This window comes from Artemia sp. Qi Xiang Cuo, chromosome 10 (genome assembly GCF_049724085.1).
Source record: "Artemia sp. Qi Xiang Cuo chromosome 10, ASM4972408v1, whole genome shotgun sequence".
Taxonomy (NCBI): Eukaryota; Metazoa; Arthropoda; class Branchiopoda; order Anostraca; family Artemiidae; genus Artemia; species Artemia sp. Qi Xiang Cuo.
In genome coordinates, this window is record NC_142803.1 from 34,723,126 (window position 1) to 34,749,114 (window position 25,989).

The following is a 25,989-nucleotide window of genomic DNA, read 5'->3' on the forward strand; positions in this document are numbered from 1 at the left end:
TTCATTGACATCGTAGGCTTAACATTTTTTTTTTTAATTACGGAACGTGATGAATTTGTCGCGAAAAGTTTTGGGAAGAAGTTAGATTAAACTAAATATTTCATACATAATGATATCAAATGCTGAAAAGCACAAACTTTCAAAATTTTATTTTACTGTAATTTCATTTTTATATTCAGTGTTATAATAAGTATGTAAGAACAATATTTGTAATATAATTCATTTTTAGTAAAGCACCCATAACGCAGAAGGTTTTGGACTTTTACAGAGAGGGGTGGAGACAGTACTCTTACTTTTATGGTTGTAGTAACTTTGTTTCAATCACGATTCACGTAATTAATTAAAGCTTTGTTCGTTTTAAGATTTATTTATTCATTAATGTACGCTTCTCCTCCGTCCCAATCTATTCAAAGCCTCGCCCTTTACTCCCTCCTAGAAAGTTCCCCTTTCTCTTATATACTTTCTTATGAATCCTCTCATTCCAACAGGGGACAATCTGTTTTTTGTTTGACTCTAGAAGGTTGGCCGACAAAAATAATTATTGGCAATCTGACATCCTTCGTCTGCAGAACGTGCCCTAGCCATCTCAACCTTTCTCTCGTTATGGTTCTAGAAAGCGGTAGGGAACCCAAATTTTTTACAACCTACTGTTCGAGATACTGACAGTCCGTTGGGTACCCAAAACAATCCTTTGGCAGTTTCTCTGGGAAATATCTCGCAAATCTCCATCCATTTTTTTGGGAATGTCTGTCTCCACTGTAACTTCCAATATTCTAATCTTGGTTCGCAGACTTATCTTCCTATTCTTTCATACCTTTTTATCAACTGTGAAGAAAAACTCACTGGACCTTGTCTATTATACATCTAGGATCGTGAATCTAAAATCGTACCAATTCTTGATAACTTCATCACGTCTTTAACCGTGACGGCATTTAGTGATCTAAAATCTATACATAATCTCCAGATGTTATCTTTTTTCCTGACTATTACTAGTGGAAAACACCAATCGCCAACACCCTCTTTAATTATTCCCTGATCTTCCATTTATTTTATTTGGCTTTCTAGCCATGGCTTTAAATGATAAGGTGTTTTATACGGTGACTTTTTGATTGGAGGGCCCTCTGTTGATATCTCGTGCGTAATTAAGTGAGCTAATCCCTAATCCGCTTTGTGTCTTGCAAAAGTCCATTTAAAATCCCAAAGAATATTTTCCACCCTAGTTTTTAAGTTTTCCCGTAAATGTTTTAAATCAAATTGTTGAAAAAAATCCATTTTCGACATTCCATACTCTTCTTGTGGTTGCAGTTTTAATGAGGATAAATGTTCGTGGCTAGTGAAGTTTACGCTTAATTCTGGACTGTTTATAGATTTTTTTTCTGAATTTGAAATCTTTTCCACTGATCATTGTTCTACCTGGTTCAGTTTTATTTTATTATTACTTAGATTTGATAGTTTTAAGTATGTCACACCATTTTCAATTTTTATAACTTGATTTTCCACGAAAATCATTGGGTATTCTTTTATGGTGTGCCCTCCTATCATGGCATCCATTGTTTTAACCTTTCCTACTTTTGCATTTAATACCGCTAGAACTTGAGCTGTCGTTCCCCCTTCTATGGTGATTTTTCCTCTTATTTTTAGGTTATAATTTGAACCTTCACTTTCGTTATCTGTTGTTACGCAAATTGGCCTATTATTTTCATTTGTCTGGTTTATGGTTATTGTATCGGATATGGGTTCCCATACAATCCCATGTTTTCTGATGGCATCTACTCCTAGAATACTAGGAAATGGTAGCTGCTTGCATATTATTACTGTTACTGTTATTTCTTTATCCCCTCCACTAAATTTCAGTGGACATTCTCCCAAAATTGTCAGCCGGTGCCCTGTCACTGATGTCAGGGTATTCTGGCATCGGCTTACTCGATTTTTGACACTAGGAGGAAACCTCTTAAAAACTTCCTCTCGAATTAATGATTTAGATGCTCCTGTATCTAGTAAACATGGTAAATTTTGAAAACACTCAATTTTAAAACAACGCAGAATCGGTAGATTATTATTATTTGCATTTGTATCACAACATTTTAAACTATATAGGAGCCTTTGTAAGTAAACAGATCTATTGACCCTTACAGACTGGTTTTTCCATTTAAATGCCCACTGTTTGGCCAAAAGTTTCTGGGATTATCCCAGTTTTCTTCAGCGCTGCTATTTTGACCCTGAGTATTATTAACCGCTTGCCTCCTAGGCCTAAATTCAGGAATATTATTAGGTGTTTGCCAAGTATTATTTGGTCCCTGCCTTCCTAAATTTCTGCCCCCCTGCGTTCTGAACTGGTGTTTTGTCTTGTACGTCTGGCCTTCTTTGGGTATTTTTTGCCAGTAATCTGCCGCATAGTGATTTGGCTTGCCATAATTATAGCAATTGAATCTTTTCCTATATTGCTTGGTAATTTGCCCTTCCTCATGGGGTCTATATTTATTTCTATATATTCTTGATCTGCCACCATTTGCTCTATAATTTTCCTCGGGAGGAAGAGGTGGGTATCCATAATACTTTGTATTCCAAGTCATTAAGGATCTAATACCATGGGATTGGTCGTCAAATGGGGAGGGGTCAGTCCATGGTGGGAAGGATTGGCCTTCCTCGTGCCTTTTTGGTTCACGATTCGGCTCCTCAAAGTTCATCCTCTTCTGTCCCCTTTCATATGTTTTACTTTCTTGGGCTCCTGTGTTATTTATTGACATATGATCAAACCTTTTCATGGCCTCATCAAATTTTACCTCTGTTTCGACTAGTATTATAGCCTGCTCTAAATTTTCAGGTTTCCGCGATAATATTGGTCTTAACAACTTTTTTGTCAACCCTTGGGTAAAAGTATGTAGCTATACTTTCGATATTGTTTTGTCATTTCCTTCTGTCCTTGATTTCACACGCACGGATCTAAAACTTTTGTCGGCATATTCCCTGATACTAGTTGAGGTATTGAATGTCACTACCTCTGTTCTTAGCCTCTCGGAGATGCTTGTCTCTATGAATCTTGTTTTAAAAGATTCAATTAGCGTACTGATGTCCTTGGGCTCTTTTTTCATAATTGCCTCAAAGTGTTTAAGGGCGCTTCCCTTTAATCTGGCCGCAACGCATTGCTTTTTGACCTTATCTCAAACGCTTCAGTTAGTTCGTTCAAAATTTTCAATTTTTTGGAAAACTTATCTACGTCTGAATTTCTCGTTTATTCTGGTATTTTTTTTGCAATTTCAAGTACTGTTGATAGGGAAGTCATTTTCTTCTTTAGTAAAGCCATTTTTATTTCAATCTACTATTTTTATCTAGCCCTCTCGACCCAGTTTTTCCAGCGACCACCAGTTGTTGTGAAGTGTATATTTATGGTATTTGGGGGTTGTAGTCGTAGATGCCTTTATGCTCCCTTTATTGGGGAGATAAACTCTGGCCCTAAGGTAATTAAACTTATGTAGCGTGCCTTAGGTTCTGACCGAATTAATGAGGCGTACCGACTGGGTATGTTCGAGGGGCTAAAGGTAGATCGTAGAGAGGTTGTCTAAAACACAATACTTTTATTCAATTTACACATAATAATTACAGATATAGATATGCTACTGGGACTGGCTGCCCCAAGTAGACCACAAGTCTCAAAAACTACAATAATATATAATAAGATACAGACACTTACAATGATCCGACAAAATCCCAAGGTATTTCTAATGAGAAAATAAACGGGCAGAGGTTCACCTGGCAAGTCAAAAAGGCCTGACTTCAGTCTCAAAAATCGGGGTATATATTTGAAAAACTAACCACGTCCTTCCGGTACATTGACGCATTTAGCCAGGAAATTGGTTATTGAGCAAGTTCCCTCCAAGCCCACACATTCCACGATTTGTATCTTTATCTTAAAAAGTGGTATTTTGAAACTTTGTTTTTGCGTCTTAATATATTTTTACTAAATTAATAATTAACTAAATTAAAAAGCTTTACCGCACCGGCTCTGAACCCAACCTGATAATCAGAAAAATCAAATTTGGTCAAAACTTCAGGCAATACGGCATCCTCAAACAGCATGCTGATGAAGCAGGACACTGTAATTGGTCGATAACTGGAACACTGATCTGCGTCCTTTCCTTTTTTCAAAACTGATGTTACAGTTCCCGAAAGAAAACTATGTGCTAACAATAATGGACACTTAATGCTGAAGTGATTGTAACACAGACCATCCATATCAGGAGCACTTAATTTCTTAACACTCTTACAAGCCTGATAGATATCACCACTAGATATTGACAATATATGGACTTGCCGAAGAACTCGAGGAACAGTATTATCCAATAAGAAAGAAAACATGGACATTTTAGAATGATTAAATGTAGAGAAAACACAAGGAAAATGAGCAATAAAATCACCAATTTTGATAATCGAAACGGTAGCAGGCACACACTTGCTGTTAATAATTACATTGATGGTATCAATGCATATTCTTATGTACAGCGTTATAGAGGTGAATTCATAAAAAGCCCGCAGATATGGAAAGAACATTTTAAGTAATTCACTAAATAGCTCTCTATGATATTGAGGCAGCCTGCTAGGCTTGGTAGAAATAACGAGAAAAAAAATAATCAGAAAAAAAGAAAGAAGACACGCCAGTGCTGAGTATGCAAAAATAGTGACTTATTAGTAGTAGTAGAAGTAGTATACTTACTACTCCTAAACTCTTCTGTATTTGAATTTTCGATCATGGTGATTCCAATAGTGCACTTTTGATTCTTACTCACCATCATTTTTGTGAGGTTTCAAGGTTTTTTTAAAATTTTTTTAGATTTATTGTCACAATAAAATCTTAGGATTTCGATAAGATCTATCAAAATAATAGGCACCATTGCAGAACCAGTGTCCGTTGACTATTTATTCTTACTAAATGCATTTTAACAAAATATGTTTAAGCTTCCGTTTTCTATTAACTTTAATCTGCTCTTTACTAGGCTGCAAATATTGCTGCAACCTTGACAACAGTTTGATATAATATCTTATACTTTCGACAAAGAAAAATGGAGGTGCCCATAGAAGGTGCTTCGCAAATCGTAAGAATATTGGCTTTATAATTTAAATAATTTTGGGCATTAATTATTGGGTATTAATTGTTAATACTTTGGGTAATAATTCAACAATTACCAAGCTGTCCAGGCTAAAATAATGCATTATTTACAGTCTTAGGTAAAGGGGAAATATAGCCTTATAATTTAATTCATTTATAAGGCCTTTTCTGATTTACTTAAGCAACAATAAATTATTTAAAAATACGAAATTACTTCCCCTGTTATAAGAAACTATTTAATTATCTACAAGTGTAGTCATATGGCAGAGTTGGATCTAGGCGTTTACCCCCTGGGAAAATATCCCCCAGAAAATACCCCCCCGGGAAAATACCTCATCCAGAACATACCCCCTCCCCCGAAAAATATCCCGTGCAAAAAATACTCCCACAGAATATAGCCCGGAAAAATCAGGATTTTTTTTTTAATTAAGTTAAATCTGTAGTAACATTAAATGGGTTGCTTCCTGAGTGCCCACCCCGGAGCGTCCCGTGTCACTGAGTCCACGACGGAGCACCCAACGCACGGAGTGCCCACTATACGGAGCATCCACTCATCACAGGCTGTCATGGAGCATCCACGATTTTAGCGTTCCCATAAGGAGTGTCCAGAGTCGGAGCGTCCATATTTTTTTTTTTTATGAGATCCTTTCAACCATAGCTAACTGAACTTAGCAAAGATTCAACATAGGTCATAAGTATCTTTTTATGTTGTATCAAACAGTTCGTGATAACAAACTTTATGTAAGGAGCGACCCGGCTCAATAGTAACCGAAAGTCTAAGAAACAAAATTTTAATACCAGTAAATATATGAAAAGAATTAGATTTTTATGCTGATTTCAAATATATAATTTTGATCAAATTTAGTCTAACCCATCAAAAGTTACGAGCCTGAAAAAATTTGCTTTATTTTCGAAAAAGGGGGAAACACTCATAAAAGTGATAGAATCTTAATGACAATCAAACCATCAGATCCTGCGCAACAGAAAACCCTACTGTAGATGTTTTAAGCTCCTATCTGCAAAAATGTGGAATTTTGTATCTTTTGCCAGAAGAAAGATCACGGATGCGAGTTTATTTATTTATTTATTTTTCCCAGGGGTCATCGTATCAATCCATTCGTCCTAGAATATCGAGAGGGCTCATTCGAACGGAAATTAAAAGTCCTAGTGTCATTTTTAAGTGACCAAAAAAATTAGAGGGAAACTTAGCCCCCTCCCACTCTCTTTTTTCCCAAAGTCACCGAATCGAAATTTTGAGATAGCCATTTTGTTCAGCCTAGTCGAAAATCTATTAAATATGTCTTTGAAGATGACTTAGCCACCCACAGCTCCCGGGGGAAGGGCTGTAAGTTATGAACATTGCCCGCAGCTCTCCGACCACAGTTACACTCCCACTTCGAAGCAGCAATGATACCTGGGTTTCTAGATGTATTTCCTGGATCACAGCATAGTGGTTGTTTTTTCCACTTTGCGCAGGCGACCTTTCGCAAGGTGTGGAAGCTGGGACTACAGTCGACGCATGCGAGGGCCAGGACCTTTTCTTCATTCTACAGGCAAGCTTTGGCCCTGGCTTTTCTTCCACAGTGTTGCATCCCCTTTGCGTGAATAGGGTTGAAATCCAACGCACCAAGTGTCCCGAGAATTCGTGAATTCATGGATTATCTTGATGGTGGTTTTTGTTTATTAGTAAGGCTCAAACTACCTCTTAACACTTTTTCAGAGTATCGGACAGTAAAGCTGACCAACCTTGTCAATGACTTTCCTTAGGCACTGATATATTTCCCAACCAAGACTACGGAAAGACAAGGCTGTCTAACAAGTGAACCAGTCGAGAAAAAAAAATTATTTCCAGACCTCTGAAAAGGTATTCCTTGTAGAATGAGTCACGTATTTAAATTTTTTCACGACCGTCAACCTTTGATAGTAGAAAAAGAGGGCCGGACAAATTCGTTCGAGTGTAAATAAATTGTTACGTCTGTCAATTTAGTCCTGCACCGGCGTAAAAGGCTGGGATCCATTCGGTAGCTTAAGCCTTGTTCTACTAAGTAGCGCTATTCAGGAACCGATGCTGAGAATGTTGAAAATGCTGCGTCTGGTACTTCAATAAGAACTCTTTGTTTTCTAGATACATGGATAAGCGCAAGATCACGGTTCCCGCCGAGAAACTGGAACCAGAACCAAAATTCAGGCCCGAGGACGAATAATCACGTGGAAGGCTGGCACCACATGATCAACCAGTGCCTGTCACCGAAGCCCAGATTTTTTCTGTTTCTACCCGTAATTAGGGAGCTGCAGAGTGAGATCGAGAGCGACCTTCTTCAAATTGAGTGTGGGGTAGCTGTAAGAAAGCGATTAAATAAGTGGGTCCTGGAGGATAAGAAGCTGGAAGAGCTGATACGGGAGTTCGAGGCAAACCAAATTTCTGTGCGTCAGTTCTTAAAGAAGGCACAAAGATTTAGTGGCCTGTAGTCTTTTGACTGTAGTTTAGTGTATTTTTCGCTATCGTGATTACTGATTACTTGGAAGTTTTATTATTTGGAAGTTAAACTGTAATCTTTTTTAATTTAGCGATAAATATAAATTCAGCCTGCAACACGTTATTTTTGCTCGAAGAGAGAGTGGAAAAAATCAGCAGCAGAACCGTCTGGACACTTCGTTCCGAATTTGACACAGGACGAGGAATTGGAACATGATCCGCAGTTGTCTCTTGTGGATTCCGCACCTCATTAAGCATAGTTCCCATGAACAGAGAAATTCTCACCGCACCTGTGAATTCCACAACGCATTAAAAATTTTCAACGCTCCATGCGGATTCGCAGCGTAATTTCCATTGGATTGAGAGCGGAAATCCGGGCAGATTTTCCTGCGGATTTTCTGATTTCTCTGGGAAACATTTTTTATGTTTGGAATGTAACACGTCCAGTATCTGTGATATTCCCCTTCTCGTATACCTAGCCCTCTTTTTGAAGCCAAAGCTGGGCTTTGGCTTCAAAGCCCAGCTTTAATGAATACTACCGAATGTGGTTTACTACTACTTTGTGGATTCTTTGTAGCGTTAATAAATGAATGAATTAATTAAATTAATAAATGAATGAATAAGCTTTAAGCCGCAAGGCCATCCACATATAACCCATGTGGTATTCGCTCAGTTCACCGGTTTATTGCAGTCGCTTCTAACAAGTGTTCGTAAAATATTATCCAATAGTGTCAGGTTATGTACTAGTTCCAACAAGGATGGCTAAGGCTGGCCAGGCTGATCCTTCTATGAATTAAATCAATGAAGGTAAGTATCTTTTTATGTTTTATCAAACATTTCGTGGTTAAGAACTGTAAGTAAGGAGCGATCCGGCTCAATAGCAACCGAAAGTCTAAGAAATCAAATTTTAATACCAGTAGATACATGAAAAGAATTAGATTCTTATGCTGATTTCCAATATATAATTTTCATCAAATTTAGTCTAACCCATCAAAAGCTATGAGCCTGATAAAATTTGCTTTCTTTTAGAAAAAAGGGGAAATACCCGTAAAAGTGATAGAATCTTAATGACAATCAAACCATCAGATTCAGCGTAATAGAAAACCCTACTGTAGATGTTTCAAGCTCCTATCTGCAAAAATGTGAATTTTGTATCTTTTGCCAGAAGAAAGATCACGGATGCGAGTTTATTTATTTATTTATTGTTCCCAGGGGTCATCGTATTGATCCAGTAGTCCTAGAATATCGTGAGAGTGCTCATTCAAACGGAAATTAAATGTTCTAGCGCTCTTTTTAAGTGACCAAAAAACTAGAGGGCAATTTGGGCCCCTCCCTCTCTTTTTTTCCCAAAGACACCAAATCAAAATTTTGAGATAGCTATTTTGTTCAACATAGTCGAAAATCTAATAAATATGTCTTTGAAGATGACTTAGTCCCCCACAGTTCTCGGGGGAAGGGCTGTAAATAATGAATATTGCCCGCAGCTCTCCGACCACAGTTATACTTCCACTTCGAAGCAGCAATGATATTTGGGTTTCTAGATGTATTTCCTGCATCACAGCATAATGGCGGCTCTTTCCACTTTGCGCAGGCGATCTTTCACAAGGTGTGGAACCTGAGACTACAGTCAACGTAGGTGAAGGACTGGACCTTTTCGTCATTCTACAGGCAAGCTTTGGCCCTGGCTTTTCTTCCGCAGTGTTGCATCCGCTTTGCGTGGTTCGGGTTGAAAGCCAACGCATCAAGTGTCCCGAGAATTTGTGAATTCATGGATTATCTTGATGGTAGGTTTTTTTTTTATTAATCTTAAACTATGTAAAGCTTAAACTACCACTGAACACTTTTTCAGAATATCGGAAAGTAAAGCTGACCATCCTTGTCAATGACTTTTCTCAGGCACTGATATATTTCTCAACTAAGACTACCAAAAGACAAGGTTGTCTAACAAGTGAACCAGTCGAGACAAAAGAATTATTTCCAGACCTCTGAAAAGGTATTCCTTGTAGAATGAGTCATCTAATTAAGTTTATTCACGACCGTCAACCTTTGATACTAGAAAAAGATATCCGGACAAATTCGTTCGAGTGTAAATAAATTGTTACGTCTGTCAATTTAGTCCTGCACCGGCGTAGCCAGGCTGGGATCCATTCGGTGGCTTAAGCCTTGTTCTACTAAGTAGCGCTATTCAGGAACCGATGCTGAGAATGTTGAAAATGCTGCGTCTGGTACTTCAATAAGAACTGTTTGTTTTCTAGATACATGGATAAGTGCAAGATCACGTTTCCCGCCAAGAAACTGCAACTAGAACCAAAATTCAGGCCCGAGGACGAATAATCGCGTGGAAGGCTGGCACCGCACGATCAACCAGTGCCTGTCACCGAAGCCATGATTTTTTCGGTTTCTATCCGTCATTCGGGAGCAACCTTCTTCCAACTGAATGCGGGGCAGCTGTAAGAAAGCGATTAAATAAGTAGGTCCTGAAGGATAAGAGCTAGAAGAGCTGAAACGGGAGTTCGATGTTAACCGAATTTCTGTATGTCAGTTCTTAAAGAAGGCACAAAGATTTAGTGGCCTGTAGACCTTCGACTGTAGTTTAGTGTATTTTTCACTATTGTGATTATTGATTACTTGGAAGTGTTATTATTTGGAAGTTAAACTGTAATTATTTTTTTAATTTTTTGATAAATATATTTTCGGCCTGCAACACGTTATTTTTGTTCGGAGAGAGAGTGGAAAAACCAGCAGCAGAACCGTCTGGACACTTCATTCCAAATTTGACACAGGACGAGGAATCGGAACATGATCCACAGTTGACTTTAGTGGATTTCGAACCTCTTTAAGCATGGTTCCCACGGATAGCGAAATTCTCGTCGCACCTGCGAATTCCGCAACGCATTGCAAATTTTCTACGCTCCGTGCGGATTCGCAGCGCAATTTCCATTGGGATTGGGTGCGGAAATCCGGGCAGATTTTCCTGCGGATTTTTCCGCTTTCTCTGGGAAACATGTTTTATGTTTGTAATGTAACACGTCCAGTATCTGTGATATTCCCCTTCTCGTATAACTAGCCCTTTTTTTGAAGCCAATGCTGGGCTTTTGCTTCAGAGGCCAGCTTTAATAAATACTACCGAATGTGGTTTACTACTACTCTGTGGATGCTCCGTAGCGTGGACGCTCCCTATAGTGGACGGTGCGTATCGTGGACGCGCCGTGAATGGACACTCTGAGCGCTGGTCACTTTGTGCAGTGGTCGCTCCGTGTGGTGGGCGCTCCGTCGTGGACGCAGTGACACGGGATACACGGCAGAGTGGGCAATCAGGAACTAAGCCCATTAAATCTTGCCGAACAAAACACGAGTTATGTTCAAAATTACTTATAAAAAAATGCATTTGCGCCACTCAGACCTTTTCTAAATTTATCTATTTCAAGGGGTATTTTAGAAACAGTCCTTGGGAGAACCAATTGATGTATCAGGTCTCCTTGTTTCTAAGGATTAAAAAACACATAATTCCCTGTAAATTTCCCCATTTAAAAAAAAATTCCCAATGTCTTCATCATTTTTAAAAAAAAGTTCCACGTGTTTCTGTATTTTTCTAATTTTAAACCAAAATCTTTCAACATTCTATTTTTTACATTCAAGTGTTTCCGTGTTTTCATTTTTTTTAACATATTACGCCATTTTCATAGCCATTTACGCCATTTCAGATTTTTGTAAATTTATTGTGACAATAAAATCTTAGGATTTCAATAAGATCTATCAAAATAATAGGCACCATTGCAGAACCATGTGTCCGATGACTATTTATTCTTACTAAATACATTTTCACAAAATATTTTTAAGCTTCCGTTTTCTATTAACATTAATCCGCTCTTTACTAGGCTGCAAATATTGCTGCAACCATGACAACAGTTTGATATAATATCTTATACTTTCGACAAAGAAAAATGAAGGTGCCCATAGCAGGTGCTTCGCAAATCGTAAGAATGTTGGCTTTATAATTTAAATAATTTTGGGTATTAATTGTTGGGTATTAATTGTTCATAATTTGGGTAATAATTCAACAAACATCAAGTTCTCCAGGCCAAAATAATGCATGATTTAGTCTTAGGTAAAGCGGAAAAATAGCCTTAAAATTTAATTCATTATAAGGCCTTTTCTGATTTACTTAAGCAACAAAGAAAATTATTTAAAAATACGAAATTACTTCCCCTGTTATAAGAAACTATGAATTATCTACTAGTGTAGCCATATGACAGAGTTGGATCTAGGCATTTACCCCCGGTAAAATACCCCCCCCCCCCGGAAAAATATCTCATCCTGAATATACCCCCTCCCCCGAAAAATATCCCGTGCAAAAAATACCCCAACGAAAATAGCCCGGTAAAACAAGGATTTTTATCAGGATATTTAAAATCAGGACGGAGCTTCCCGTGTCATTGAGTCCACGACGGAGCGCACACCGCACTGAGTGCCCACTATACAGAGCGTCCACGATTTTAGCGTCCCCATTAAGAAGCGTCCACATTTTTTTTACGAGATCCTTTCAACCATAGCTAATTGGACTTAGCAAAGATTCGACATAGGTCTCAGTGTTTCCACTTCTACTTATTTTGGTGGTTGAATATTTATTTTTGGACTATTCTACTTCCAAATATTAAATCTGCTTATCTACTTACTTTCTAGTTATTTTTGGAGGCTTAAGTTTTAGTGTCTTACGAAATGGAAGGGTACAATTGTTTTTAGCAGCGGAATCTTTGTCGGTAGCGGCGAAAAGGAAATTCGGGAATTTATGAAATACTGTACTCAATTTCAATTCTTTTTGACTATAAATATTTAATTTGCGGACATAAAGGTCAGTTTAAATCAATGAATTAACTTAAAGCCGCAAGGCCATCCTCGTATAGCCCATGTGTTATTCGCCCAGTTCGCCGGTTTATTGCAGTCGCTTCTAACCAGTGTTCGTAAAATATTCTCCAATAGTGGCAGGTTATGTACTAATTCCAACAAGGATGGCTATGGCGGGCCAGGCTGATCTTTCTATGAATTTAATCAATGAAGGTGAGTATCTTTTTATGTTGTATCAAACAGTTTTTGGTAACGAACTGTAAGTAAGGAGCGACCCGGCTCAATAGTAACCGAAAGTCTAAGAAACAAAATTTTAACACCAGTAGATACACGAAAAGAATTACATTTTATGCTGATTTCAAATATATAATTTGCATCAACTTTAGTTTAACCAATCAAAAGTTACGGGCCGGAAAGGCTAGCAACTTTTTACGCCATTTTCATAGCTTTTTGGGTAACACAATTTCATTCTAAATTTTCAGTCAAGTCTTGCCATTTTATTTTTTATACCAAAGTTTTAGAATAAACTGATACCAAATGGGTAAATTTTCGTTCCATTTAATTCATATAGTTAAAGGTTTTCAAATACATTTTAAAAATTTCTGGGTTATATCGACTAAATTGATATATTTAAATTTTTGTGGTAAAGATTATGAATTTTGCAGAAAATATTTTAAAACTTCTATTTCTGTCGTAAAAATTCCAAAACAATTTTGCGATTTGTTATTTTTGTTCAAGTAATTTCTTTTTCTTTTAGTTTTTTCATGTAATTTCATCTCTTTCAAAATTTTTGTTCAAGTAATAACTTTTTTCTCAATTTTTTTCAAGTGAATTCTTTTTCTGTGTAAATTTTCTCCCAAAATTTACACCATTTTCAAGTAATTTCTTTTTCTTTTAGTTTTTTCATGTAATTTCATCTTTTTCAAAATTTTTGTTCAAGCAATAACTTTTTTCTCAATTTTTTTCAAGTGAATTCTTTTTCTGTGTAAATTTTCTCCCAAAATTTACACCATTTTCAAGTTTTTCTGAAAGTAATTTTGTCTATTTATTTTTTGCAGTTGAACTATTTTGATTTAGTTCAATAGTTCTAGTCGTAGCAGTAGAAATGGAAGTAGCAGTTGAAGTAGTAGTCACAGTCACAATTGCAGTATTAGTAGCTACTATCAGTAGTAGTTGCAATTGCAAGTAATAGCAGTTATAGGCTCAAGTTGTCACATTCGCAGTGACAGGTAGTCATAATCACAGTAGCGAGTTTTCGCAGTCGTAGTTAGATGCCGTACTCACAAGTAGCCAAAGTGTCAGTCGTAAGTACTGGCATTTGTAGTCAGAGACATAAGTAGCCATAGCCACAAGTTGTCTCAGTTGCAAGTAGCTGTAGTCGCAATTACTCGCAATTTTAAGGAGTCATAATTGCAAGTAGCTATAATCGCAAGTATTCGCGGTTGAAAGCTGTTACAGTTGCAAGCCGTCATAGTCATAAATAGCTGTAGTCAGTCGTTGCAACAGGCACAAGCAGTCATAGCTTCAATTACATGTAGCCTTATTCGTAGTCACCATCACAAGTAGTCGCAGTCGCTAGTAGCTGCAGTCGCAAGAAATGAAAGTTGCAAATAGTTGCAGTTGCAGATATAGTAAGTAACAGTTACATCCACAAAAAGTCGTGGCCACAAGCAGTTATTATCAGAGTCACAAGTAGTCACAGTAACCACACAAGTAGGTGCAGTCACAAGTAGTCGCAGTCCCAGTTTTAAGCAGTCATAGCTGAAGTCACAAGTAGTCTCAGTCACACTAGGAGACATTGATCTATTATTGTATGTAGACACCGTTCATTAAATGGACATGTGTTAGTCACTTTATATAAAGGTTAACTATTTAAAACGATTCTAAAATAACTGAAACATACTGACAGTACCGCTAGCATTATTGCGATTGTGACTGTGACTACTACTTCAACTGCTATTGCCACTTCTACTATTACAACAAGAAATATTGAACTAAATTAAAATATTTCAAGTGCTTTCTCTTTGTCAAAAGGGCAAAATGCATCCAGACTGTTAGAAAGGCTTATCTGCAACTTTTTCACGAATGAATAAGATTAGAAAGTTGAAAACTAATGGGAATCTTGTGGGTGATGTTAAATTAAAGTACTAATGCATACAAATTGTCAAAACGGTATACCTGGCTACGGTTATTAATTTGAAACTTTCAAAGAATGCTAAGGGGAACGTTAACAAAATCAAGGAAAACTACGTGCATCCAAGTTGTCAAAATGGCCTAGCTTTCAAGTTGAAACAATTGATTAACATTGAGGGGAATACTGAACTTAAAGGCACCATGGGAAAATCGGTTTTCATTGTGTATAGCTGCAAGATCTCAGGAATGGCTAAGATACTTAAATTGAAACTCTCAGAGAATGTAGGTTGGAGAGTTGAACTAAATAAAGACATCATATGCATCAAGGTTGTCAAAATGGCATGTCTAAAATATCTGAGGACGAGTTTTGTTAAAACTTCCAGATAATCTAGAGGGGGATGGTGAGCTTATTCAAAATACAAGTATATACATCACGGTTGTCAAAGGACGCATCTGCTTTAGTTTATGATTAGCTAATGATAATTGGTTGAAATTTTCAAAGGATACGAAACTAAATAAAAAATGATATGCACATCCAACTTGTTTAAAAAGTTTGTGCAATATCTCATAAACAGTTCGGGGTATTACGTTGAAACCTTCCGAGAATGTTGAAAAGAATATTGATTTTAATGAAAAGTCACTGTGTGCATCCCGGTTGTCAAAAAAACGTACCTTAATATATGAGGATTAACTGATACTATATCAAATACAAAATTATTAATAATTTTGATAACATCTATATTAATATACCTAACACACACACACATATATATATATATATATATATATATATATATATATATATATATATATATATATATATATATATATATATATATATATATATATATATATATATATATATATATATATATATATATATATATATATATATATATATATATATTAACAATTACAGTTACAATTAAAATTACAGTTCAATGAAATCTTGAATTCCTGAGATTTTCAGGATTTAGCATGATTAAGTTCAACTTGAGTATTCAAAAGAAAGCGAAAAGAAAACAGAAATGAAAGCAATAAAAACAAAACGAAAAACTATAGATCAGCTAAATTATTCTACTAAATATACTCTAATTAAAGACCGTAATTTTATTTAGGTATTCATTTGCTATTATCATTTTAAAAAAAAATTTATTCTAAATTTAATTGAATTAGTCCTTCTTGCGTAATTTTCAAGTATAACTAAAAAAACAATACTAACTTGAAACCTTCTTCTCTAGCAATGGTCCGAATTGTACCCATAGTTCCTTTGTATCGTGGGCCTGAAGCTCCCACATTCCCACCACCCGTGGGAGCAAGATTGGGAGAGGTGTAAGCCACCTACAAGGAATAAATAATATGTAGTTTTCTTTTTTTTTCAATGGAGAAACAATTTATTCACAAAAAAATCAACAAAAGAAAGCATGACGCCCAGTAACCTTGGCCTGTATTGCCACTCCAAAAAAAGGCATCGTGTATTCGGGTTTCATTTCACGACAAAACAAAATATATATAGAACATATAGAACTAGTTGAAAAAAAAATTCACAATTCATAAACTTGCAGGCAATGGTGTCTCAATTGCACACGGAAGTCAGACCTTTCAACAATATCCCTAATAGAAGATGATGTCTCAGACCAGAGCATCGGAAGAATATGACGAGCAGAGAAAGTAGACCTCGCAAACACTGTAATCGGCCTTCTATATATATATACCATTACCAACCTATCTCGTTTGTAGTCTAATTATTAAGCAATTTTTTGAAGTGATTTGGACTAGCACTCTGGCTTTAAAATTGAATACAGTATACCCGCGAGGGATATTGAAAAAAAATAGTTTATTTTAAAAAAGGTAAGCTTGAAGCCAAACAAAAAATTGTGCTCTAATCAAGGGTTAATTAGGAAAAAATTAAAGAGTGAAGTTGAAACTTGAAACAAACAAAAAGTATTACTTCACAGTCTATCTAACATATATAAATAAAACTAGTAGAAATAAACCAAACAATCATGTTTCCTTATGTTTACAGGATTATAGAAAACTTGCACTTTACTGAAGACACGGAAACCAAGTATGAAATACAAGACATTTGATTTATTAGTTAAAAATGAGTACGTAGCCTAACAACAACAAACTAACCTATAAAGCTTTTCAATGTACTGCACCAACTGTGATATCAGTAAATTTCAGTATACAAATAAAATTACCTTAAAACATAAGCATAAAAACAAATACTTTTTTAATAACCACAAAGTCACCGAACAACACACAGAAATACTGGATTGATTTATCAGGTAACATTTTGTTAAATTGCATAGAGGAAACGCATTGAAAATTCAAGACTGTAATTCATGTCTCAAAGAGATTAGTGACTATCATACTAGAGGTTTTCTATGCTCCATTCGTCACTATCATAAACGTGATCAGCGGAAAAATACTTACCCTCGCATGATTGAAAAAAATCTTAAACTTGATTTCAGTTTATTTTTAAGAGACTGGTATCGTCGTGGCTTTGAATTGATGTGGGATGAAGAACCCAATATACACTTCAATTGCTGAATAATAAAAGAGACTGGTTTTTATGACATCGCTGTAAAGATACCAGCTACTATGATTATAAACCTACTGACTTTTATCTTGCTGTTACAGAAAATGATTCTTCATACAAAAATCTTTTGTGTGACACTGTTTCAAATAAGCTAATTGAAAGACGTTAATTTTATATTATAAATCAGAATAGCATTATTGACTATACAAAGATATATAATAAAAATGAATTTACAAAATATTTTAGGAAAAGCGACCCTGACTTTGCATGCCAAAATGAACACAAGTTGAACACTCACGAACTGTTGCCACTTGTCGTTTCTGGTGACTTCCTATGCGTGGAAGATGAAATCTAAAAGAACACAGTGTTTTGTACATACAATTTTCAATAATAAACAAATTTACAAACATTTTTAAAGCATTTACTCTTGGGCACGTAAATTTATATTATGCAGTAAGGAAAGGGTATTTTCAACTAAAAAGTCTATCAATCGAGGATTGTCACCATAAACATTGAGGAATTCACTGTAAGTATATCCACGACATCGGAAAACAAAATATAATAGTGCGTAAAAATCAGAGCTTTTGGTTGATAAATCTTGTACCCGCTACCGATTTTGAACAATAGATTTTACACTTTGCTCAACAACGTTTTAATCTGAGATGTGTAGAACGTAGACGGTAGGCCAAGAGGATCGAAAAATCCAACAGCTTTTGTTTTTTGAAAGATGTATTGTCAATGTCCCGTCTTTACAGTTCTTGGGCTTCTGCTAACAACGATAAGGGTATTGTTAACACTTTCAATATTCTCGAGGAAATCTGAAGGTATGCAATAGGATTTGAATTTGGACATGTAAGGATCCAAATTGAATACATTGATTATTTGATTTGTGTTCATGGTGCCGAGTCTAATAGAACTCTCCCATCAGGGGTGATTTTCCAATAGCTTTCATTTTGATTTAGCGAGATTAAAGCAATACTCTCTTCCAATGGCTTGGCAAAAGGTACACTCTAAACGTAGTGTACCCGTTCGGATAATATTCACATCTTGAGTACTAGACAAATCCAATGCAATGGTACCAGGAGTTTTCGCAAATATTTCTTCGGTTAAATCATTTTCAAATAAATGTGAATCTCAATCTAGGGATTGCATTGTCAATTCATATAATTGACATATGATCATATAACTGGTCCTATAGGATTTATCAAAGGATAAATTGCAGATTGGAATTCCATTTACTTTACATACAAGAGAGGAAAGTCCAAACATTTCAAATTTGTGTGGAGAATTTGTCCATGATCCAACGGCGCTAGAACTTCTTGCAAAAGCCAAAGCAAGTTTTTAGGGAATTTCGCCATTGATAAATGTTGATTCAGTGTAGATACATGTACCCTTAGTAATATGACGTTGATTCGAGATTGTATGAGGAACGAGTACTCTGGTATTATTTCCAAAAGCTCTTAATTTTTCATTTGCCAAGGCAACAGAACTCGTAACTTGGTTTTTTCGTGCTTGAAGTACTGCTGAGGTGAAAAAGACTGTTACATCGGCTTCAGTGCCAACTACTTTTCGCAGAATATAATTGGATAGTGCAAGTTGTAGCTTTATATCAATCCTTACATGGGGGTGACCACTGAGGTATATTAAATATCTCATGATTTATTTTCCCAAGCAAATGTAAATGTTTAGTTGTCGCATCTCTAAGTATATTGCCAGTGTAAGTGTTCGTTTTGTATTCATATCCAATAGCCATACCTCTCAATTTCCTACAGGACATTGAAATCATCAACATAAATTCTATATATCTTGCATAATTTGAAAGATTATTGCTTGTGGTAACCAATTTTCCATTTTTGTAGACACTGATATGTGTAAATAAATTGTGTAGTACAAAATTTTTATAGGATAACCCCTCTGCTTCACTTAGTTTTCATTGTTAGAGTTTTTGATAATGACATACAAATCTATAAATGTAGAAGTGAACATGAATTGTATATATCTTCCATAATTTGAAAAATTATTGCTTGTGCTCACCAATTTTCCATTTACATAGACACTGATATGTCTAAATAAATTGTGTAGTACACAATTTTCATAGGATAAGCCCTCGGGTACACATGGTTTTTCATTGTTAGAGTTTTTGATAAAGACATACAAACCTATAAATGTTGGAGTAAAATCTATGAAATAATCTTCATTGGAATAAATTTAAAAATGTACGTTTTCAGAGAGCGGTTGTTGCGGATAAAATTGTTCATAGTATCCATATTTTAGAATCACATCAAAATTTGCTGCATTTAAAAAATATGCCATTTCTATATGCCATTTCTATATGCCATTTCTACGAAAAGAAATCCTTTTTGATCTAACAATTTTTACTTTCTTTTTCTTCTTTGATGTTTTACGCTTCCGAGCTGAGTTGAGACTGATGAATGATGAGATCTTTCTCACCCTTTGTAAACCTTTTTCGCTTTTCGTAACTTCAATCACTCGCCAAGAGATCGCACGCTGGACCTGAGATCTTATGAATCATTTTCTTTAAAATCCTTCCCAGAGCCACAATCATGTAGGGTAGAGGACGCAAAATCAGCGGCAGCCGATGCAAAATATTTTTAAACAGGGGTAATGCAGAGCGGAATAACATCACAGCCAAACCTTTTGTTACTGCTAGAGGATCGTCCAATTCACTTCTTAATGTTAACTTACAGAGCTCCAAATACGAAGTGTTGACTGGAATGTAGTGAAGGTGCTTCATATTTTAGAGTTTAATGTGTTCGTGACTGGTTTTTTGTTCAAGAATACGTAAAAGGGGGACATGGGTATTACCGACTCCCAACGTCTCGACAAAGGATCCGTAAAGTAATAAACCATTGTCAGATGAGAAGTCGGGTGCATAGTCTGCATAGATAACTTAATAATGCTTTAATAATGCGATATATAATAGAGCGATATAATAATAATACTTTGATAATACGATATTTAAAACCGAGAACCTCCCGTAAATCCTCATTGAGGAAAATTTTCATTTTCAAATGTTATGGTAATATTCTCCTCTGTTCTGATTAATAGGTTAAAGTGAAGCCACACTTATTTCGACACTTAATGTTTTGTTGATAACTCGACACAAATCAGTCATACTGCGGTATTCCCCATAGGGTATAGTTGAAAAAGGGTAACCATCTGAGTCAAAATTCGCCACCAAGCCCTCGTCAGAAAAGTCAAAGTGTTTTACTTTTATATCAAACCAAGATAAGATGAGTTTCTTTACATTTTTCGTAGGCTTTGATTTTCCATAGGCCAGAGTTTATTTTTTAATGACATTTTAATAGCATGGAAAAGGACGACTATTTAATGCCTCGCTGTTTACACTAAAATATGAAACCAAGACCGGAAGTTTTTTTTTAATGTCATAGAACATAGAAAAGAACGAATACTGAATGCCTCACTGTTTACTCTGAGAGGTGAAACCATGATCAGAACTTTTTTAGATTTTTCAGAGGTCAGATATGCAACAAAGGGACACTTCTTTTATTTATTTTTTTTTGTTTATTCAGCTATATAATGAGCTACATAAAGACTAAAACGAACAGAAGCTGTTCAGTATACGAGGAAGCAAACCTCTACTTACTGCCTCGCTGTTTACGCTATGAGCTGAAACCAAGACCAGGGAAGTTTTTTGAGATTTTTCATAGACCAGAGATGCAAAAATGTGAAACTTCTATTTATTTTTTCGTTTATTCAACTATAAAGTAAGAAGGTACATTAAGACTGAAAACGAAATGAAGTTGTTCCTATATGAGGAACCAAACTTCTATTTATTGCCTAGCTGTTTACGTTAAGAAATGAAACCAAGACCAGAGGAGTTTTTCTCAGATTTTTTATAGGCCAGAGTTTATTTTTCATGATGAAATTCTAACAGCATGAGGTTTTTAGATTATTTATAGACCCGAGGTTATTTTTCTTAATAACATTCTAATAAAATGGAAAAGGACGACTATTGAATGCCTCGCAGTTTACGCCAAGAGATGAAGCCAAGGCCAGGGGAGTTTTTTGAGATTTTTCATGGGCCAGATTTTATTTTCTATAATGAAATTTTAATAGTACGGAAAAGAAGGACTATTGAATGCTTAGCGGAAATGTTTACGCTAAGAGGTGAAACCAAAACCAGGTGATTTTTTTTTTAGATTTTTGAAAGGCCAGAGTTTATTTTTCCTAATGACATTCTAATATCATGGAAAAGAACGAGTACTGAATGCCTTGCTGTTTACGTTAAGAGATGAAACCAAGACCAGGGGAGTTTTTTAAGATTATTCACAGACAAGTTTATTTTTCTTAATGACATTCTAGTAGCATGGAAAAGAATGAGTATTGAATGCCTTGAAGTTTACGCTACGACGTGAAACCAAAACCAGGAGTTTCCGAGTTTTTCATAGGTCAGAAATGAAACAATGGAATGCTGCTTGTATTTTTTTTCGTTCATTCAACTATATAGTAAGAAGCTACATTTAGATTAAAAACTAAAATAAGCTTTTCCGAAAACAAGGAAGCAAACCTCTACTTACTGCCTCGCTGTTTACGCTAAGAGGTGAAACCAAGACCAATAGAGTTTTTTTTTTTAATTTTCACAGGCCTGAGTTTATTTTTCATAATAAAATTCTTATTAGTAAGAATTTTTCACAAATTACATGCACCAGAGTTTATTTTTCTTATTGACACTGTAATAGCATAGAAAAAAATGACTATTGAATGCCTCGCTGTTTACAATAAGAAATGAAACCATGACTAACGAATTTTTTTGGATATTATTCATAGGCCAGAATGCAACAATGACAATTATTTTTATTTTTTGGTTTATTCAACAATTTGGTTTATCGCTGTTTACAATAAGAAATGAAACCAAGACCAGAATAGTTGTTTTGGATTTATAATAGGCCAGAGTTTATCTTTCACAATGAAATTCTAATTGCATAAGTTTTTTTTAGATTTCTTATAGACCATACGTTATTTTTCTCAATAACATTCTAATAGCATAGAAACGAACCTATTGAATTCCTCGCTGTTTACGCTTAATGACATGCATAATGACCTCGCAGTTTTTTCTTAATGAAATTTTAGTACCATAGGAAAGAAAGACTATTGAAGGCATCACTGTTTACGCTAAGAAGTGAAACCAAATCCAGAGGAGCTTTTGAGATTTTTATAGGCCAGATATGCAACAATGGGACATTTCTTTCATTTTTTCATTTATTAAACTATAAAAAAAGTAAGGAACTACAATAAGACTAACAATAAACATAATTTTTTCGGTATTTGAGGAAGTAAACTTCTATTTATTGCATTTCTGTTTACTCTAAGAGGTGAAACCAAGACCCGAGGAGTTTTTTTAAGGTTTTTCATAGGCCAGAGTTTATTTTTACCTAATGACATTCTAATAACATGAAAAAAACTACTATTAAATACCTCGCTGTTTACGCTAAAAGATGAAACCAAGATCAGATGAGTTTATTTTAGATTTTTCTTAGACCAGAACTTATTTTTCTTAATGAAATCTTAGTAGCATAGAAAAGAACGACTATCAAATGCCTCGCTGTTTACGCTAAGAGCTGAAAACCAAACCATAGTAATTTTCCAGATTTTTCATAGGTCAGAGAAGCAACAATGGGTCACTTCTTTTATTTTTTGTTTATCCAACTATAAGGTAAGGAGCTACATCAAGACTAAAAACGAACAGAAGTTGTTCCGTATATGAGGAAGCAAACTTCTGCTTACTGCTTCGCTGTTTACTCCAGGTGTTGAAACCCAGACCAGAGGAGTTAATTTTGTGGTTTGTTTTTGACCAGAGTTTATTTTTCATAATAGAATTCTAATACCATGAGTTTTTTTTTAGATTATTCATATAGCAGTTTTTTTTCCTAATGACATTCTAATAGCATGGAAAATAACGACTATTTAATGCCTTGTTATATACACTAAGTTATGAAACGAAGACCAGAGGAGTTTTTTGATATTTTACATAGACCAGAGTATATTTTCTTAATAACATTCTAACAGTATGGAAAAGAACGACTATTAAATGCCTAGTTGTTGACGCTAAGAGGTGAAACCAAGACCAGAGAAGTTTTTGAGATTTTTCATATGCCAGAGGGGTTTATGTTTCTTAATGACATGGTAATACCATACAAAAGAGCGACTATTGAAGGCCTCGCTGTTCACGCTAAGAGGTGAAACCAATACCAGCGGAGTTTTTGAGATTTTTCATAGGCCAGAGTGGCTTATGTTTCTTAATGACATGGTAAAACCATATAAAAGAACGACTATTGAAGGCCTCGCTGTTCACGCTAAGAGGTGAAACCAAGACCAGCGGAGTTTTTGAGATTTTTCATAGGTCAGATGCAAAAATGCGAAACTTCGTTTATTTTTCCATTTATTAAACTATAAAGTAAGGAGCTACAATAAGACTAAAAATGAAAAGAAATTGTTTGGTATTTGGGAAAGTAAACTTCTACTTATTGCATCGCCATCTAGGCTAAGAGGTAAAACAAAGACCAGAGGATTTTTTTTAGATTTTCTATAGACCAGAGTTGTGTTCATTTTTAGTCTTAATTGAGATCTTTACTTTACAGTCTAGTATCCAAAAAAGCAAAAGAACTTTCCCAATGCTGTATCTCTGACCTATAAGAAATCCGAAAAACTCTACTGGTCTTGATTTCACCTCTTAGCGTAAACAGCGAGGCATTCACTAGTCGCTCTTTTCCATACTATTAGAATATCATTATGAAAAATAAACTCTGGGCTATGAAAAATCTCTCCATAAACTCCTTTGATCTGGGTTTCAACCCTTAGCATGAACAGAGAGGCATTTGATAGTACATTTTTCCCCTGAACTACTTTTGAGTTCAATCTCAAAACTCCTCTGGTTTTAGTTTCACCTCTTAGCGTAAACATCGAAATATTCAATAGTCGTTCTTTTCAATGCTATAAGAATATTATTAAGAAAAATAAACTCTGGGCTATGAAAAATCTCAGTAAACTCCTCCGGTCTTGGTTTCAGCTCTTGGCGTAAACAGCAAGGCAATACGTAGAGGTCTGCTTCCTCACATAGGGAACAACTTCTGTTCGTTTATAGTCTTAATGTAGCTCCCTACTTATAGTTGAATAAACAAAAAATAAAAGAAGTGTCCGTTGTTGCATCTCTGACCAATGAAAAATCTCAAGAAACTCTTCTGGTCCTGGTTTCACCTCTTAGTGTCAATAGTGAGGCATTCAATAGTCGTTCTTTTCAATACTATTAGATTACAATTAAAAAAATAAACTCTGGCCTATGAAAAATGTCAGAAAACTACTCTGGTCTCTTAGCGTAAGCAACAAGGCATTTAATAGTCTTTTTTCCATGCTATTAAATAAAAAAAAAATTCCACAAAATAAGTTTTTCAAAAAAAATTAAAGAACTCTATTAAACCGAAATGAAAAAAAATATAATCAAATAATCTACAAAGCATACAACTACCACAAATCAGTATTAATAAATAAATGAAACCCAAAGAGAACAAAAATTAAAATAAATAACAGAGTCGAACTCAAAACTGGAGAATTTAATATGAGTAGGGTTCTAAAACCCTATGCTTTCTAAAAGCCAGAATATAATTTGTACTTTGCTGAAATTTCAAATGAATTTACTGAAAAAATGTGCATTGTCAGTTTAATACACATATTCTGATATTTACTACTTAAAATCTTAATTAATTTTTGATTTCTTAAACTTGTAAGGGAAAACATTCAAATGAATTTTCCCCAAACACATCCAACCAAATTTTGAGATAGCCATTTTGTTCAACTTGGCTGAAAGTTCTGGAAATTATATCATTGACGATGAACAAATCCCCCCACAGACCTCAGGGTAAAGGTTGTGATTTACGCCCTGGGGGAATATTTGGTTTTTAGAGAAAGCAGGGATGTAGAAAATCTAAAAGGACTCATTCGATTGGTAATTAAAAGGTCTAGTGCCCTTTCAAACAGTCGAAACTGATTAAAGGGCAACTAACCCCCCTCTCACGTCAACCATTTACCAAAAAACATCCAATCAAAAATTTTGAGATAGTCATTTTGTTCAAATTAGCAGAAAGTTCTGGAACTTAGGTCTTTGAGAATGACATCTCCTCCCCCTAAACCACGGGGCAAGGGTTGCAAGATATGCCCTGGGGGACACAAGGTTTTTATAGAAAGTGTTGTCGTAGAAACTTTAAAAAGGACTCATTTGATTGGAAATTGAAAGGGCTAGTGCCCTTTTTAATTGTCTTAAGTGTTTGGCAGGCAACTAACCCCTCTCTCACGCCCACTATTTCCCCGAACACATTCAATCAAAATTTTGAGATAGCCATTTTGTTCAACATAGTTGAAAGGTCCGAAAATTATGTTTTTGAGGATGACAAATCCCCCACAGCCCCCACAGCAAAAGTTATAAGTTATTCTCATTGGGGAATATAAGGTTTTTATAGAAAGCGTTGTCGTAGAAACTTCAAAAAGGGCTCATTCAATTGGGAATTGAGAGGGATAATGCCCTTACTGAAAGTCAAAAGCGATCGGAGGGTGAATGCCCCCCTCCCCGGGCCCATCAGTTCCCCAAATACTTCCAATCAACATTTAGATATAGCGATTTTGTGGATCAAAGGTGAAGGGTCTGGAAATTATGTCCGCGTATGACCGCTCCCCCCCCCCTCCACAGCCCTCAGAGCTAAGGTTGTAAGTTACGCCCTGGGGGCATATAAGGTTTTTATAGAAAGCATTGTCGTAAAAACTTTAACAAGGACTCGATCGATTGGAAATTGAGACGGTTATTGCCATTTTAATAGTCGAAAGTAATCGGAGGGAGAATCACCCCACCCTGCC

General features: G+C 35.6%; 1 protein-coding gene across 6 annotated transcripts in view; it reads right to left on the reverse strand.

Moving 5' to 3' along the window:
- The window catches only part of LOC148947694 (dicarboxylate carrier UCP2-like), a 150,484-nt gene that overhangs the window by 90,921 nt on the left and 33,574 nt on the right, over nucleotides 1-25,989 (reverse strand). For all 6 annotated transcript variants that reach the window (XM_089095371.1, XM_089095374.1, XM_089095370.1 and 3 more), the window contains exon 4: nucleotides 15,781-15,899. In XM_089095371.1, coding sequence (XP_088951497.1) covers nucleotides 15,781-15,899 — 119 coding nt within the window. The remainder of the gene's footprint in view (nucleotides 1-15,780; nucleotides 15,900-25,989) is intronic.